Source organism: Hemicordylus capensis, chromosome 13 (assembly GCF_027244095.1).
Source record: "Hemicordylus capensis ecotype Gifberg chromosome 13, rHemCap1.1.pri, whole genome shotgun sequence".
NCBI lineage: Eukaryota > Metazoa > Chordata > Lepidosauria > Squamata > Cordylidae > Hemicordylus > Hemicordylus capensis.
The window spans coordinates 14,277,975-14,294,226 of record NC_069669.1 but is presented as its reverse complement, the minus strand read 5'-3'; the positions used below and the strand labels follow the sequence as shown (position 1 = coordinate 14,294,226).

The following is a 16,252-nucleotide window of genomic DNA, read 5'->3' as shown; positions in this document are numbered from 1 at the left end:
TTACATTATCTTTCAATTTCCAGTAGCTATGTGGAAGAGGGAATTTCAGCAGAGGCAGCTTGTCCTGCAAGGCAGAGAAAAGCGGCTGGAGCTCTTTTTTCTGTCACACAATGCTTCCATAATTGTATGCATTTGCACCCCATTTGTAAATCAGTCCTTATTATTTTAAGGGGAAGCCAAGAGTCCTCCTGATGGCATCTGTCTTTCTCCTCCCATCAGCTCTCCTGCATGGCCAGACTTCTTACCAGAAGCAACCTGACGGCAAACTTCTCCAGTTATTCACCAGATGTGCTGCTTTTCTTCCCGTGAGTAGCTCTGAGGGTTCATCGTCCGTGAAGAACTAAGCGATAGGAACCGCTGCAAAGATTATGCCATCTGCCCCAGCTTTTAAAGCACCGTCTCTTTCCCCAGACCTGTCACCCTTGCTGTTTACCCATTCTAACACCATAGGATTCCCCCACCCCACCCCGAAACCCACATTCACCCATAAATAAGTTGGTGCAGGGAAGAAGAATTAACCTTTATGTAACCAAAAGCTTGATTGTTGGGGTTTTTCTGTTGGACTCCCTCACTGAACACCCCATATCTTCCAGGCTCGACCAAGTCAAAGATCTAGTCTGCAAAGCGTTTTACACAGTGGCTTCTCAAGGGGACCTAAGCCTGTTAGCCAATGGATCTGCTCAGAGGACCCACCTCCTGGAGAATGCATTGAGTTGCTTTGTAAGGCTTTACACTCTATTCTCTATTAATTCTAAGAGCTGGTGCACACCGCCTGTCTGCTTGTGATGGCCGCATTGCCTGTTCCCTCGAGGGCGGCTTCCTTCTCTGGGCAGAGAGGTCACAAACCTTCCCAACGGTGTGCTAAACAATAGCAAATAAAATGCTAGTTTCTGCTGAGTGCTGAACCGAATCATCTCCAGGTTCCCCGTCTCCAGATATTTCCCCAAAAGCAGTGATTTCGAGAGGGCAAAAGTTCCTCTGAGAAGGCATTCTTCCTTCTGCAGTGGTTGGTTCACCTCTGCCCTGCTTTCATTCCTTGCAGAGCGATCCCACCCAGTCAGGGATCACTGACCGGATGCAATGGCATCATAAGAACATAAGAACAGCCTATTCAAAGCCTATTCAGCTCAGCGATCTGCTGGGAAGCAGAAGCCGCTGTGCCTCCTTTGTACCCCCTCCAGCTTCTTAGAAAGAGCCTCTACTGAGTGTCAGAGAGACAGAAAGATGTCTTTCTGCCCTTGCTTTAAAAAAAGGGGGTGGGGAGGGTGCATGTGCAGGGTGGGGGCTGCATTTGGTATCCTGCCTCAGGCGCATAGGGGTCTTGAACGGCCGCTGCCGCTCCTCTGGCTGGAATGAAAACCAGGAGTGGACATGAACAGCTGTCCACTGGTCCTAACCGGAGCTTCCCCTCTGCCTGTTTTGCTAGGGAGTGGGGAATGCCTCACTCAGCAAAGAGCAGCTGCAAGCACTGGGGGCCTTTGTGTGTGACATGGGTGCCGCCACCATTGGCTTCTCTGACCCGTCCATCCTGGAGAATCTGAAACGGTGCCCTGATCTCACGGCCTCCCAGAAAACCGCCCTCAACACGCTCCTGAGCAGCGGCAAGACCTCGTCTGGGTGAGTGAGCGATGGACCTTTACGTGCCGTGTTGGAATGGCTGCTGCCAAAGATTTTTGGACAACCCGACAGAGAAGAAAAAAGGCTAAGATCACTCTTTGTGTGTGTGTGTGTGGGGGGGGATTGAAGCATCCCCCTGCCAATTGTAATATATATATATTACATATATTATGTAATAATATATTATTATCATATAATAATTTATTGATTATTAATTATTGATTATTAATAATTAATAATTATAATTATAATTATATAATGATTATTAATTATTATAATTATAATTATAATAATATAATAATATAATAATTATTATAAGTTTATATTCCCTTAAGTTTGTATTCCCTTATATTTACATTTATATTTATATTCCCTTAATTAGTTTATATTCCCTTAATTTTATTCCCTTAATTTTATTCCCTTAATTAAGTTTAAACTTCCCTTAAAGTTTAAACTTCCCTTAAGTTTATATTCCCTTAATTAACTTTTTCTTTTAACATTTCCTGTTATGGATGCCGTATTTACTAGGATCAAAGACAAGTCCCCCCCCCCCAGTTTCTTCCTGTTAAATATGAAGTGGGGAGTTGTTTTAGATTCAAATTCCACTTTCTTTTGGGTAAACATAGGTATAACCCATATTTAGCCTCTATCTCTTAAGGCGTCGTCTTACATTCAGAGTCGCCTTTTATTTGGGTAAATGATGGTATTGATGGAGTATTCGGGGCAAGGCAGGGGAGGTCTTAAAGTACCAAATTTGGCAAATTTATGCTCAACCAATATGCTAAAGTGTATCAAAAAGATTTATTTTTACGTCTTTCAACATGACATCTCAACGCTGAGCTCGCCAGGTCTCAACGCTCTGGGAATTCGGAATGTGAATCTTCACATTCGGTTTACTTCCTGCAAAACTCTGCTTCCACTCTCCTTCAGACATTAATATTATCTCACACAAACTTGGCATGTCTCCCTGTGCTGCAGGGCTCCCCAGTCCTGGGATGAAGAAACTCTTGAAGACCTGGGGCCTCTCGCTCTCTACATAAACCGCACGACGTGGGGTTCCATTAACCAGGTAGGTGGGAACGGGCGAGGCCCATCTAAAAATGGACCAGACCTGACCCTGCTCAGCCTCAGATGTTTTGGGCTCCCAAATTTGGGCCCCTGGGTCCTTCTGCATGCAAAGCAGATGCTCTACCCCAGAGCCCTGGCCCCATTCCCCCGGGAACCCCTGGTGTAGAAAACAGAGGTGCCATGCCACTGCTCCCTGACAGACTCTGAGTTTGACCTAAGATTTATCAGTGGGGTACAAACTCTGATGAATGTCCTTTTCCTCAGGAAGAGAGGACTATCTTCCTCAGGAACGTTGCGGAGGGCTACGGCAGTCAAAGTGCTTCACAGAGGGAGAAAACACTCCTCTTCTTAACAGAAGTTGGACCGAATCCTGCTTCCTCTCCCAGGAGAAAACGAGCAACAGAATGTAAGAGAAAAATATACAGGGATTGGCCAGCATCACCCCTGTGATAGTCTCCTGCTAACTGAACAAAGAGGCACCTTTTACAAGTGATGGTTGCACCCAGACCCAAGGAGACACGGACACAAAATGCTTTTTGGAGAATGTTGGCCACTTTATTAGGGGTAACAGGTTTTAATAATGCCCGCAGGGCACAGCAGCTGGGGTTGGCATTCATACCAGCAACAGTGCGGTCCCTAATGGGTCGGCCCATCATGTGGCCGCCCCGCCCTAAAAGCCCCTGGTGCAGACACCTCGGCTCCAGGCGGCCCGCCTTCCAGAAGGGGGCGCCCTTCGTCGCCGACCTAAGGTCAGGTCTCTGCAAATTCATGCCACCCGTCCGACGCTGTCAAGAGAAGAGAGAAGAACGCCTGTTGAGAAGAACCGAGAGAAGAACTGAGCCGGCGAACGCCTGTTGCCGGCTCGCTGCTGTTGGCCCCGCCTTCAGAACTGCGGTGGGCCAATGAGAGCCGATCCCAAGTGTCACGTGCTCCTGGAGGCGGGGCTGCGGGCAAACGAGCCGCGCCGCCTAGAGAGGCGGCGATCGGCTAGCCTCTCTTTATTTAGCCGGGGGAGAGCAACTGGCCCTATCCATCCCCAGCAGAGCATCCTCCAGTAGCTGTTGCTGGTGTCTAGCTTATGTTTCTTTCTTTCTTTTTTAAAGATTGTGAACCCTTTGGGGACAGGGAGCCCTCTTATTCATTCATTCATTCATTCATTCATTCATTCATTCATTTAGAACTATGTAAACCACTTTGGGAACTTTGGTTGAAAAGTGGTATATAAACAGTCGTTGTATTCGTGTCGTATTCGTATTCAAGACACACAATGTGGGGTAGTGAAGAGCAGCTGGAGTCAATTAAGAAAAGTCAGAGCATCTGAATGTCGTGCATATATAGCAGATGGAAGGCTGGCTTGCCTGCCTCCTCCCCTTCAGCTATTGGCTGGGTGAGCTGCAGCAGCGCCTACGGACTGCTCATGAACACTCCAACTGCTCAGGGGAAGGTCCCCAGAACGGAACAGGCAGACAGCACATTTATTGTGCGCGAACTGAAAGATCAGCTTGGATAAGGGGATAATGTTACACAGGACCTAGGGATCGGAGGTGCTCTCTCCCTAGGTGAGAAGTGGAAGGACAGAGAATGTGGTGGTGGATGAGTAGAGGGGATGCAGGCAAGCTTAGGGCAGGAAAGCTGAGTGTGCATAGGGCCCAAGAGATAGGAGAGCTGAAGATGGAGGTATATGAACAAATTTCCTTGGACATCTGGGGAGCTGTGGCAGTAGGGGTCGGGTGGTGGGCTGAGAAACAGGGACCTGAGGGAATAGCAGGTGTAGGAGAGAGACGTGTGGGAGAAGAGGAAGTAGGTGGTGCCTTGGGGCAGGAGGGGTAGTTTGGGGACTGCCCAGGGGGCAGCAAAGCCCCAGAGATGGTGGTAGTTTCTCCTAACTGCTCATTCTGCACTGCCTTCTCTGAGAGATGGTTCCTTTGTCTGTGAATTCTGCCTACAGCTTGCCAGTCCACTCCCATCACAGCCAGCACCCTGGAAGACGACCTTCTCATCCTCCAGTATGACAGTGCCCAGCAGTTTGACGCGTGTCTGAGCAACGAGGTGTTGAGAGACAACCTGGCCTCTTTGCTTGACCAGCCTCTCCCCAATGACTACCTGCTTGTGATTAAAAGAAAATTAGACGAGGTAATTGTGGGCCATCAAGTGAGGCACAATCCGCCATGACTAGTGAAGATGTGTGACATTTCTGGAGTAGTGCCTCTGAAAGCCTCCTCACTGCACCCAGTCTAAACCTGTCTTATCCTCTCCAGGGTAGAGCCCTAAACAGCCCAGCTCTGCACACAGGCTCTCTGTGATGTCATTCAGAATGGGGCTGGTTGGCTGGCTCTCTGTGATGTCACCAAGACATCACTGATCACTGGTTGGCTGGCTCTCTGTGATGTCACCAAGACATCACTGATCACTGGTTGGCTGGCTCTCTGTGATGTCACCATCCCCAGAGCAACTATGCGCCTTAAAAAAACAACAACTTCGTTACAAAAATATCAACAAGGGACCGATAAAGAATGAATGCATGCATGTTTAAAAGCTTCTGGAAATAAGAAAGACTGCCTGAAGCACTGAGGGCAGGACTTAAAGACTGACATGCTGGTTTATTATTTTTTGATTGATTTATGACATTTATATACCGCCCCATCCAAATGGCTCAGAGTTAAGAGTACTCTGGCAACTATCCAGAGTGGAACTTCTTATGGGAATCCACCTTGCATTAAAAAAAGAAAAAGAAAACAAGGGAGATTCAGAATTCTAGTGAGAGAGAGAGAGAGAGAGAAAGAGAGAGAGAGAGAATTGTCACATTGGCCCTGGAAATTGTATTAAAACAAGGCTTAAATAATTCATTTTGACAAGATCAACAGAGATCTTGTCAATTCAGTTTGACAAGACAAGATAGTCTTCTGCTATCTTTTAAAGAAAAGCTATGAATATATAAATCTATAAGTCAACAAGCCTTGATGAGATCTTATTTTTAAATTAAGTATTAGATTCAGCATTTGAAACTGCAGAAAGCTGAAATGTTGCCAAATTTATAATTTTTTAATTTAATTTTATGTATTTATTTCAGTTATATAGTGCCCTTCCTAGCGTGGCTCAGGGCAGTTTACAGCAAAAAGGCAACCCGTTTAAAAGGCAATATAAAACACAAAAGAAAACCAGCTAAAGTATTAACATAACACTTATTTTAAAAAACCATTTTAAAAATTATTTTTATAACCATTTAAACCAGAATTGGTGCCTAAATGTTCTTTTCGTCTTGAATGTGCTGAGCTCTCTAGCGAATCGAGATGCTGATTCCGGCTTGTGGATTATTGACTGACGAGCCCCTTTTCTGTCTGGGCTTCTCAGATCTACAATGGTGAGATTCCCGAGGACCAGCTGGCTCTGCTGGGCTACCTTTCACGTCTGTACAGTGCTGATGAGATCGGCGGGTGGAATGTGACGTCAAGCGACACGCTGACTGCTCTGCTGAACCGGAATAATGGCGCCTGGGAACCTGCTCAAGTAATGTACATACGGGACGTGCAGCAGCCCAGAATCAAAATGCACGTTATCCCCAGAATTCATCTCCCTCCAGCTTTTTCCTTTTGCTTAGTCCAGGGGTTCTCAAATGTGGGTCCCCCAAATGTATGTATGTATGTTTATATCTGTCTCTTCCTCCAAGGAGCCCAGAGCAGTGTGCATGGTTATGCTTATCCTCACAACAACCCTGTGAGGTAGCTTAGGCTGAAAGAGAAGGGACTGGCCCAGAGTCACCCAGCGAGTTCCATGGCTGAACAGGGATTTGATCTTGGGTCTCCCCAGTCCTAGTCCAACTCGGTAACCATGACACCACTGGGGATGTAGATGGGAGTTGTAGTCCAACAACATCTGGGGACCCAAGTTTGAGAACCCCTGGCTTAGTCTATGAGGGCAATCACTCAGCTTCTGGAGCAAAAACGGCCTCGTTGGTCACTGTGGCATCCTCTTGGCTAGTGCCAGAAGACGGAACGTTGGCTTCCATGAGTTACAGCCGTGATTCCCAACCTTGGGTGCCCAGATGTTGTTGGATCACAATGCCCATCATTCTCATTAGCTATTGTGGCTGGGGATGATGGGTTAGTAGTTGGAGTTTTAGTCCAACATCATCTGGCAACCCAAGGGTTGTGCACCTCTGGGTGATTGGGGCAAGCCAGGGCGGGGATGTTCATGTTCGAGTATCCCCTGCCAACTGAGCAAAGATTGATTGATTGATTGATTAAGTGCCGTGTTGACCCTTAACAACCACATAGATTCTCTCCAGGATGATCTGTCTTCACCTTGGCTTTGAGGTCTCTCAGTGGTGCCTTCATTGCTGTCATGATCGACTCCATCCACCTGGCTGCTGGTCGTCCTCTTCTTCTCTTTCCTTCCACTTTCCCCAGCATGATGGACTTCTGAAGGGAGCTGGGTCTTCGCATAATGTGTCCGACATATGCTAGTTTGAGCCTGATCATTTGTGCCTCGAGTGAAAATTCTGGATCCTGAGCAAAAAGGCACCTTTTAAAATGTGGTAATCTTCTTTATTGAGCAGGGGGAGAGTACCTGGCCCCATCCAGCCTCAGCACAGCATCCCTCCAGTGGCTGTTGCTGGTGTTTCTTTTTCCAGACTGTCAGCCCTTTGGGGACAGGGAGCCATTTTTACACATTTATATCGAAGTCAACTGCTTGGGGAATGTTTGTTGAAAAGCAGTACATATAAACATTTGCCATATTTGTATGCTTACAAGACACTGTTGTTCTTGCAGCTCAGGCGGCTGGTTGGGAGATACCTGGAGCTGGGGGGCACCCTCACTGGCCCATTGCTGGACGTGCTGGAGGGGCCATACCTGTGCCTTCTGGATGAAGACCAGCTGCAGCAAATCAGCCCGGAAGCCATTGCGTAGGCAGCTGCCTCGGACGGAGGCTTTTTTCCTTGCCGAGACAAGAGGCGGACCGTTCCGAAGCAGTGCAGAGTAGTGGTTGCTTTGGCTGGCAATCTGGGATGGAGGGGGTTGGGCAGGGCAGTGGCAGCTGGCCATGAGGGGTGCCAAAGGAGGTGCAGCAGCTTCTGCTTCCCGGCAGCCGCCCAGGTGGCTCCCTTCTCTCTTGAGAGCAGCTTAACAGCCCAGCTCTACCTGATGAATGCCCAGCCTGCAGGCAGCATGGTTCTACCTGATGAATGAACCGCATGGGTGGGGAAAGACTGGCAGACAGCATACGAATCCAAATGCGAGTGGATGCTTTCACTACCCATCCTAGTATCGGAACTGAGAGCCAATCTTGCTCCTTCCGCCATTCAGACAATGCCGACTGCTTTAGCCCTTCGATTTGTGGACCCAGGTCCCCATGGAATGAACGCCCTACACCTCCCAGCGCAGCCCTTATTTCTGAGCCAGTAAACATAGGAAGCTGCCATATACTGAGTCAGACCATAGGTCCATCTAGCTCAGTATTGTCTACCCAGACTGGCAGCAGCTTCTACAAGGTTGCAGGCAGGAATCTCTCTCAGCACGATCTTGGAGATGCTGCCAGGGAGGGAAACTAGAACCTCAATGCTCTTCCCAGAGTGGCTTCATCCCCTGAGGGGAATATCTTCCAGTGCTCACACTTACAATCTCTCTTTCATATGCAACCAGGGCAGACCCTGCTTAGCTAGGGGGACAAGTCCTGCTTGCTACCACAAGACCTTGCTGAGTTCGTTTCGCTTCAAATGCAGAGGCTTCGGAGTCTCATCTCTTTCATTTCCCTTTGTTTAGGCACACCGGAAAGTTAGATCTCTCTTCTTGTTCCCAAGGCAAGAAAGACATCCTTTACCAAAAAGCGCACACTGCCTTTGCCAGCCAAGAAGGAACCGATGCGTATTATCCCTTAATTCAGCCATATCTAGGTGGGTATCATTCATTATGGAAAGCCTCCTTGTTTTCCAGTTGAAATAGCTGTAGGGGTTGTGGGACTCTCCAGGACACATTTTTAGGAGGCAGCTGCAGAAGTAGTCAAGCATAGCCCTGCCCTTCTCCTATCACATGATAGGAAAATGCTGTTCTGCCCATGCAGCATTAGCTTGATTGTTGGCCGACGTCATCAGGAGTCAATAGAAAGACCTAAAGAGCTTTGAAGAATAAAAGGCGCAGAAGCGTCTTTTACCAGCTACAGCTGGTATACCAGCTGTAACCCTACTTGGAGAAGTCGGACCTGACCTCAGTCACTCATGCATTGGTCACATACAGATTGGACTACTGCAACACGTTCTACAGGGGGCTGCCCTTGAAGACTGTTTGGAAGCTTCAGCTGGTCCAGAATGCTGCTGCAAGGATGCTAGTGGGTGCAAGTTGCTTCATGAATATCACACCCATCCCGCGGTACCTTCATTGGTCCACTTCCAGGCTAGATTCAAGGTGCTGGTTTTGACTAAAGCTCTACTCAGCTTGGGGCCAGGGTACCTGTTGGACCACATTCGCCCATATGAACCTGCCAAGGCCCTCCGCTCATCGTCTGAGGCACTGCTCATGGCCCCACCACTAAAAGAGATGGGACCTTTTTGGTTGTGGCCCCTTGGCTTTGGGACGCCATCCCTGAAGAGCTTCACCATGCTCCCTCCCTCAGTATTTTTAAAAAAACAACTAAGATCACATCTTTTCAAAGAGGCTTTTAAATGCTCCATCTTTGGTTATATCTAGTAGGTTCTTTATTTTTTATAATTCTCAATTTTTAGCTTTTAAAATAACTTTTAATTTGATTGTGGTTTTTAACCTGACTTTTAACTTGTTTACTTAATTGGGTTAATTTTATTACTTTTATGTTATATTGTATCTATTTTATTGTTGTGAGCTGCCCCCAACAAGAGTATACTGGAGGGGTGGGGTATAAATATTTCAAATAAATAAATAAAAGGTTCTTTGCCTGGTGCTGAGAGGACATCAAAATAAATGTGGTTTTAAACTGTTTGAATGTTTGAATTTTAATTTGTTTTATGTTGTTGTAAGCTGCCCAGAGATGTAAGTTTGGGGTGGAGAACTACTACTACTAATAATTAATAATAAATGAGTAATATATATAGGCCCAGGAGAGCCTTTCCATCCCTGGGAATTCAACAGGCAGGGTACCAGAAATACCAATAACTTCACCCATTGTTTTTCTTCCTTTCTTAGGTGGGGCTCCAGTTGAGGACCTGAAAGCACTGGCAGCATCTGAGGTGGCTATGGATATCAATACCTTTATTAATTTAAACCCAGAGGAATTAAAGGTTAGTTTTCACAATGGGTTAGTCACACTGTTTTGTTAAGTTGGTGAGACTGCATTAGACCAGCATCTGCTAGAAAATGTCAGTCAGCTTCAGGAAATATCTGTTAGATCAATGGGTTCTCTTTTTTTTCTCCCCCAAATTCAATTTTTATTAATTTTAACAGTAGTAATATTATCATTCATTGCAAATACACACAAAAAGGTGGACTTCCCGCACACATCTCTTCGTGAATCATCAACTATAAAATCTACCCTTGCTATAATAATAATTCAAAACATAAATTCAAACCCTTACAAACATAGCTAATCTACCCAACCTGCAGTTTTTTTTACTAAATTTCAAACCCTGCTGTAAAGTCCACAGTAGGAAAGTAATTCTTTAGGTACAACAAGAATGGTTTCCAATCTTCTTTAAAACATTCCAAGTTTTGGTCTCTTATTAGTGCTGTAAGTTTTGCCATCTCCGCATATTCCAAAATTTTTATCAGCCAGTCTTCCTGATCCAAATTTGCAGACATTTTGACTTCCCCTGCACCTGGACTTGGAAGAGAAAGTTTCCTAAGCTGTGGATGTATCTGGCTTTGGTGTAGTTTTTTTTGACATTATCTTTCTCTCTTTCTTGTTCTTTTTTCTCTCCTTCCCCTTTCTTAGAGGAGAGAGAAAGGAGTAAAGCACTTTCACAGCAGGGTTTAATGTCCTTGATCTCAAAAGAGAAAGTAGAAGCCTGTAGTTATTTTCCAAATATAAACAGTTCTGCACCACAACTCATATATCTTATCGCTAGCAGTTCAGTTTTCTCACGGTAGTGTGAAACGACTTTTGGCTTTAATTGGCTGAATTAGTAATAGACAGCTTGAATGACAAACAGCAAATCTCCTCTTCCATAAACTTTTTCAAACAGCAAGAAAAATAGTTTCCACTAATAAGATCTTTTTCCAAATACTGAAAGCTTTTAAACATCAGTTAATCTCTTAAGTTCCAATAATTAGCAAGAAGATTGGGTTCCCCTCCTTAATTATAGCCAAAAAGAACTTACAGCTGTGTCTTGTAGCTATCTTCCCAATAAACGCAGGAGGAATTTATCGCAGAAAACACAGCAATTTATCATCAATCACGTTGAAAGGTGAGTTTCTTAAACTTTAGCAATTAATTAGATCCAAACCGTAGAAATTGGCTGCCAGCCAGCTTTGGTCAAAGAGATTTCCGGAGAAGAAGACAGCTTGATTTAAATCCAGCCCCCGCCACTCTTTACCTAAGACAGAATTGCGTCCTTTGACACAACTCTGAATTAGGGAGCTGGCAAAAGTGGGACAGTGGTTTATCTTGAGTCAGCCCTTTAATCCAGGGTGAGATGGGGGGGTGGAGTTTGAAGCCTCAAAACCCCCTTAATTTCTTCTTCTCGGTCCTCCCCTGTCAGGGAGGCATGCAGCTGCATTGGCAGTCCAACCGGAAGTCCCAGATCAATGGGTTCTCAGCCTTGGGTCCCCAGATGACTACAGCTCCCAAGGGCCCTTGGTCATTGTAGCCAGAGATGATGGGAGATGGTCCAACAACATCTGGGGAAACAAGGTTGAGAATCCCTGTGTTAGACTGTTTGAGGATATCCACGCTACAGACTTAAAATGCTTAAACAGACCTCTCTTTTCAAAGAACCCTAGAGAAATTAGCTATGACGAAGAATAATAATATTTATATACGACTTTTCAACAAAAGTCCCCCAAGCAATAAGCAGCAGCAGTAAATAAATAAAATATCTCCCTGTCCCCAAAGGGCTAACAATAATAAAAAAGAAACATAAGATAGACACCAGCAACCGCCACTGGAGGGGTGCTGTGCTGGGGATGGATAGGGCCAGTTGCTCTCCCCCTACTTAATAAAGAGAATCATCACTTTAAAAAGGTGCCGCTTTGCTCAGTTCTCAGAGAACTATGCTCTGTGATGTGCGGTTTGGAGCTTCTAACAGACAATTCTCAGCATCTTCACAAAATGAAGATGAATGAAGATTTAAGAAAGAATGAAGAAATTGTAAACTGCTTGGAGATTTGTATATGGAGATTTGTATATGAATGACAACTTCCGGAGTTCTTGGAGTGACGTATGATAGCTAAAGTGTTATAAAACCGACATAAATGTATAGTGTAGGTAAGACCTCTATTTGTAATGCTTTTTGGAGGGAGATGAGAATAGACTGAAATGAAGATTTTCTCGGGGGGACCATAAATCTAATGTGAGGGACCGCCTGACCCTGCCTCAGTGAGCAAAGGTGTCACCAATCTATTGCAGGAACTGAGCGTCCAGGATGTGAGAGGTTTGCTGGGGATACATTTACCTGATCTGAAAGAAGTTGAAAACCACACTTCTGTCGCCATGTGGATCAGGGCCCAGCTTCAGTCTGATCTGGACACCCTGGGGATTGGCCTCCAAGGAGGGATGATGACTCCATCTTCCACTGAAGCCAGCAGCACAGCAGTGGGAGTCCCTATTGCCAGTGGCCCCCCATCAGCAGATACCTCTGTCACTCCCACCATGGGGTCAACCCTCTCTGCCCCGAGCAGCACTGCTCCTTTGGGCTTTAAGGCGACGACTGTTACTACCATTGGCATAGTCCCCAGTGCTGATTTCCCCACCAGTCTCATGGCTGCCTCCTCCAAGGTAACAGCTACTTCGGAAGAGACCACCACCCGATCACCGGCCACTGAGGCAGATGTCAACATGACGACCCCTGGCGAATTCACACTAGATTCCAGCACCGCCACGTCCAACGCCGTAGCTCTTCCTCTCGTCCCTGTCTTATCCAATGTCACCTCCACTTCAAATGAGACCACCACCCGAGCACCAGCCACCACATCAGATTTCAGCACAATGGCCCCTGGCGAAATCACAGTAGAATCCAACACCACAGCTCTTCCTCCCATCCTCATGGACTCCACCACTGCTGTCCCAACCACCCTCATCCCTGTCTTCTCCAATGTCACCTCCACTTCAAATGAGACCACCACCCGACCACCGGCCACTGTGACAGATTTCAACATGACGACCCCTGGCGAAATCACACTAGATTCCAGCACTGCCACGTCCAACACCGTAGCTCTTCCTCTCGTCCCTGTCTTATCCAATGTCACCTCCACTTCAAATGAGACCACCACCCGAGCACCAGCCACCACATCAGATTTCAGCACAATGGCCCCTGGCGAAATCACAATAGAATCCAACACCACAGCTCTTCCTCCCATCCTCATGGACTCCACCATTGCCATCCCAACCACCCTCATCCCTGTCTTCTCCAATGTCACCTCCACTTCAAATGAGACCACCACCCGATCACCGGCCACTGAGACAGGCACTTCTGCCGAAACCGCAGAAGCTCCCAGCACCACCGTAACTGATGACACCCCTCTTCCTGCCACCACTGCAGACACCAACACAACCTTTGCCACCACTGCAACCATTTCCCTCACATCCACCATCGGTATGCATCACACTTTGCATGTAAATGAAACCACAAGCAGCACCAATGTCACAAGAGCCACCATGCCTGGTCTAGCCACAATGCCTTCCAAAGGGCCTTCAGCGCCACTCAAGCCCATGCCAAATGCCACTAGCCCAGCGCTTATCAGCAAAGCCACAGAAGTGATAGATAGGAGTCCAACAACTTCAAGTACCTCCACTGTCCATGCTCCAGAAACATTTCACAAGACAGATGTCCCTCCTGGGTCTGTTCCAACACAGAAAACAACATTGACGCCCACAGAGACAAGGAGAACCACCAGCAGGCCTGCCGCTGCAACCCCGCCATCATATCCGACCCCAAATGGCTACATCAATGTTCAGCCGCTATCTGGTCAGTATCTGCTCTGTGTCTGTCAAAATTTCACCATTGCAGAGGTTGGGGAATGCGTTGCAAAATGCAGACTGGGTGCTGGGACAAGCTTTGTGAAGTGGCCAGAGCAGGACTGATGTCTGGCCCAAGGGGGATCTTGGCCCCAAATGCTGTAGGACCTCAGCTCCCATCACCCAGCCCCAATGGCCAAAGGCTCTTGGGAGTTGTAGTCCAACAGCATCTGGGCCCCCCAAGTTTGAGAACCCAAGTTTGAGAACCATTACAGCACGGGCTCTCAACTTGAAGTCCTTCAGATGTTGCTGAACGACAACTCCCATCATCCCCAGCTACAATTTATTGTGGCTGGGGATGATGGGAGCTGTAGTTCAGCAATATCTGGAGGACCACAAGTTGGGAAGCCTGCCTTAGAGGGAATAAAAGCGGCCTTTCATCTTGGAAGCTGAATCACTAGGGGGCATTTTGCTCAACCCAGTGATGTCCCTTGAATGCATATTCTCTCATATGAAGCCAAGTTGCCATTTAGCAGCCTATAAGGAAAAGTTGTCTACAAAAGACAACTTTGTAGAACAGGCAAAAGCAGCCTGTCACCTCTGACGGTTGTGCTTTGTGTATGAATCGGATGAATGAGTGTGACTGACCATCTTGAATGGAGAGACAATACCAGCATCTCTTGATTCTTGTTTCTTCTCCATGTAGGGTCCGCTTCCAAGCCAGCTCTCCACTGGCTTTTTATGACTTTGACCATCACAGCTGTAATCTCAGTCCTAAGGATGTGTCTCTGAAACCACCGGTGCTGCCTGACCTCTGCCAAATGTCTCCCTCTTCTCCCACAAGTTTCTTTTGTGATGGCAACCATGATAGTTTCCAAGTCCTACAAGGAAAGCCATTTTGACTCCAAGGACCAAATCAATCTGCTTTACCAGAAAAATAGCACTGGCTGTGCAGCCTGTACACCAACCCTCTCTAGACTGTGTCAGTTCTTCACATCAGCCTGAACCTTGGCCTGATGTCTCCAGGGATAGCTTGTTTGTGATTCAACCAGCGGTGATGACACTGTCCAGAATAATGTTTGAGTTTTGCAATAGATGGGTATTTCATCAATGAAGTTAGTACCTGTGTGCCCAGGTGTACAAGCATCCAGGTTCTAGAGGTGAAGGGCAAGACATTTGGGAACGTTTTCCCAAGCATCTTGCCTCGTTGCTAGCATTCTGGGTAGATCCCAGTGAGAGTGTTTGACAGTTTTCATGTATTGGCAGGAATTTTGCAATGTGTTGGAGGGATATTTGAAGGGGCCGAATTGGCAAATCGCTTTCTGCAGGCCCGCTTGAAAAGATCTCGTGTGTTTATATGAGCATGGGTTTTGTACAAGCAGACTGGAAAATCGGAAGCAGCTCTTAAGGGCCAGGGCAACATTTTTGAATGCTGGGGAGAGAGATGATATCTCTGCAACAGAAGTACTATCTTTGAGGGAGACATCTTGATCCTTCATCAATGATATGTAACAACTGCATATTTTCTGGATTGTGCTTCCCATGATCAGAATTTATAAAGTTTTCTCTTGGATTTCAGCTGATGCATGTTGCCCAATGCTTCATTTAAGGTCGTGGGGAATATTTGGGTAGCACATCCAGCTAGTTTGGTGCACACAGAGAGTCTAGTCATAAGTGTGGGAAACTCCCAAAAGTTGGGGGAAGATAAAGAATGCCAAGATGGCATTCTGCAGCGCCATTATAGGACTCGGGTCATTGGAAGCTCATCAGGAACTATTAACTTCCCTTGTTGCGCTGGTCATAGACTGTAATAAACCTTGAACTTGAACTATTAATTGGTACACTTTCCTGCAACTAGTGTATATATCTGTTGATCTTGTATTGCTCGAAATTAAACTTGTAGCTAATTAATTTCCCCCCTTCTAACCCATCCATGCACACAGCTGCTTCTTATGGAATGACTCTCTGTTTAGTTTTAATAAGCAGTTATAAATAAAAAGATGTTATCGTCAGTGACTGGTTGTGTTGTGGTTTCTCACAATGCTGGAAGCGGGCAGAGAATACAAATAGAATTAGAATGTTGATAGACAATAGAGCCTTTCAGAGGTTACGTTCAACGCTTGTACAACACATGTACGCAGGTCTAGAACTGTACACAAGTACAGTCATTCATAACTTATGCTGAACGCAGGTACAGAAGTACACTTCCTATCTATAGTTGGAAGGGCCTGTATCCTGGTTCACTTTTAAAAGGAACACAGGTACAGTCATTCACACCAACACATGCATGAAGGTACAGACATCTGTACACTCGTACGGCATAATGTCCTGAGTGCCAGAATGAGGCTTCCTAGCGCCAGAATGAGGCACCAGAATGAGGCACCAGAATGAGGTTCCCTAGCGCCAGAATGAGGCACCAGAAAGAGGTTTCCTAGCTGTTGGGTTGATCAGACTGTCTTTGTGAGATGCTTTTCTGTTAAATCCTCTCAAA

At 46.4% G+C, this 16,252-nt stretch overlaps 1 protein-coding gene across 1 annotated transcript; it reads left to right on the top strand.

Moving 5' to 3' along the window:
• The first annotated feature begins 222 nt into the window (after positions 1-222).
• LOC128336627 (mesothelin-like protein) lies at positions 223-15,773 on the top strand. Its single transcript, XM_053276575.1, has 12 exons — positions 223-305; positions 594-720; positions 1,427-1,617; positions 2,596-2,686; positions 2,950-3,091; positions 4,634-4,818; positions 6,037-6,192; positions 7,455-7,588; positions 8,445-8,575; positions 9,837-9,931; positions 12,214-13,771; positions 14,468-15,773. The coding sequence occupies exons 1-12, from the start codon at positions 229-231 to the stop codon at positions 14,551-14,553; spliced, it is 2,973 nt and encodes a 990-aa protein (XP_053132550.1). The 5' UTR covers positions 223-228; the 3' UTR covers positions 14,554-15,773.
• The last annotated feature ends 479 nt before the right edge of the window (positions 15,774-16,252 follow it).

Coding starts and splice junctions, on each gene's coding strand:
- LOC128336627 (XM_053276575.1), top strand. CDS start 229: ATGGCCAGACTTCTTACCAGAAGCAACCTGACGGCAAACTTCTCCAGT. Junction 6,193..7,454: donor GCGCCTGGGAACCTGCTCAA/GTAATGTACATA, acceptor TTGTTCTTGCAG/CTCAGGCGGCTGGTTGGGAG. Junction 7,589..8,444: donor ATCAGCCCGGAAGCCATTGC/GTAGGCAGCTGC, acceptor CCCTTTGTTTAG/GCACACCGGAAAGTTAGATC.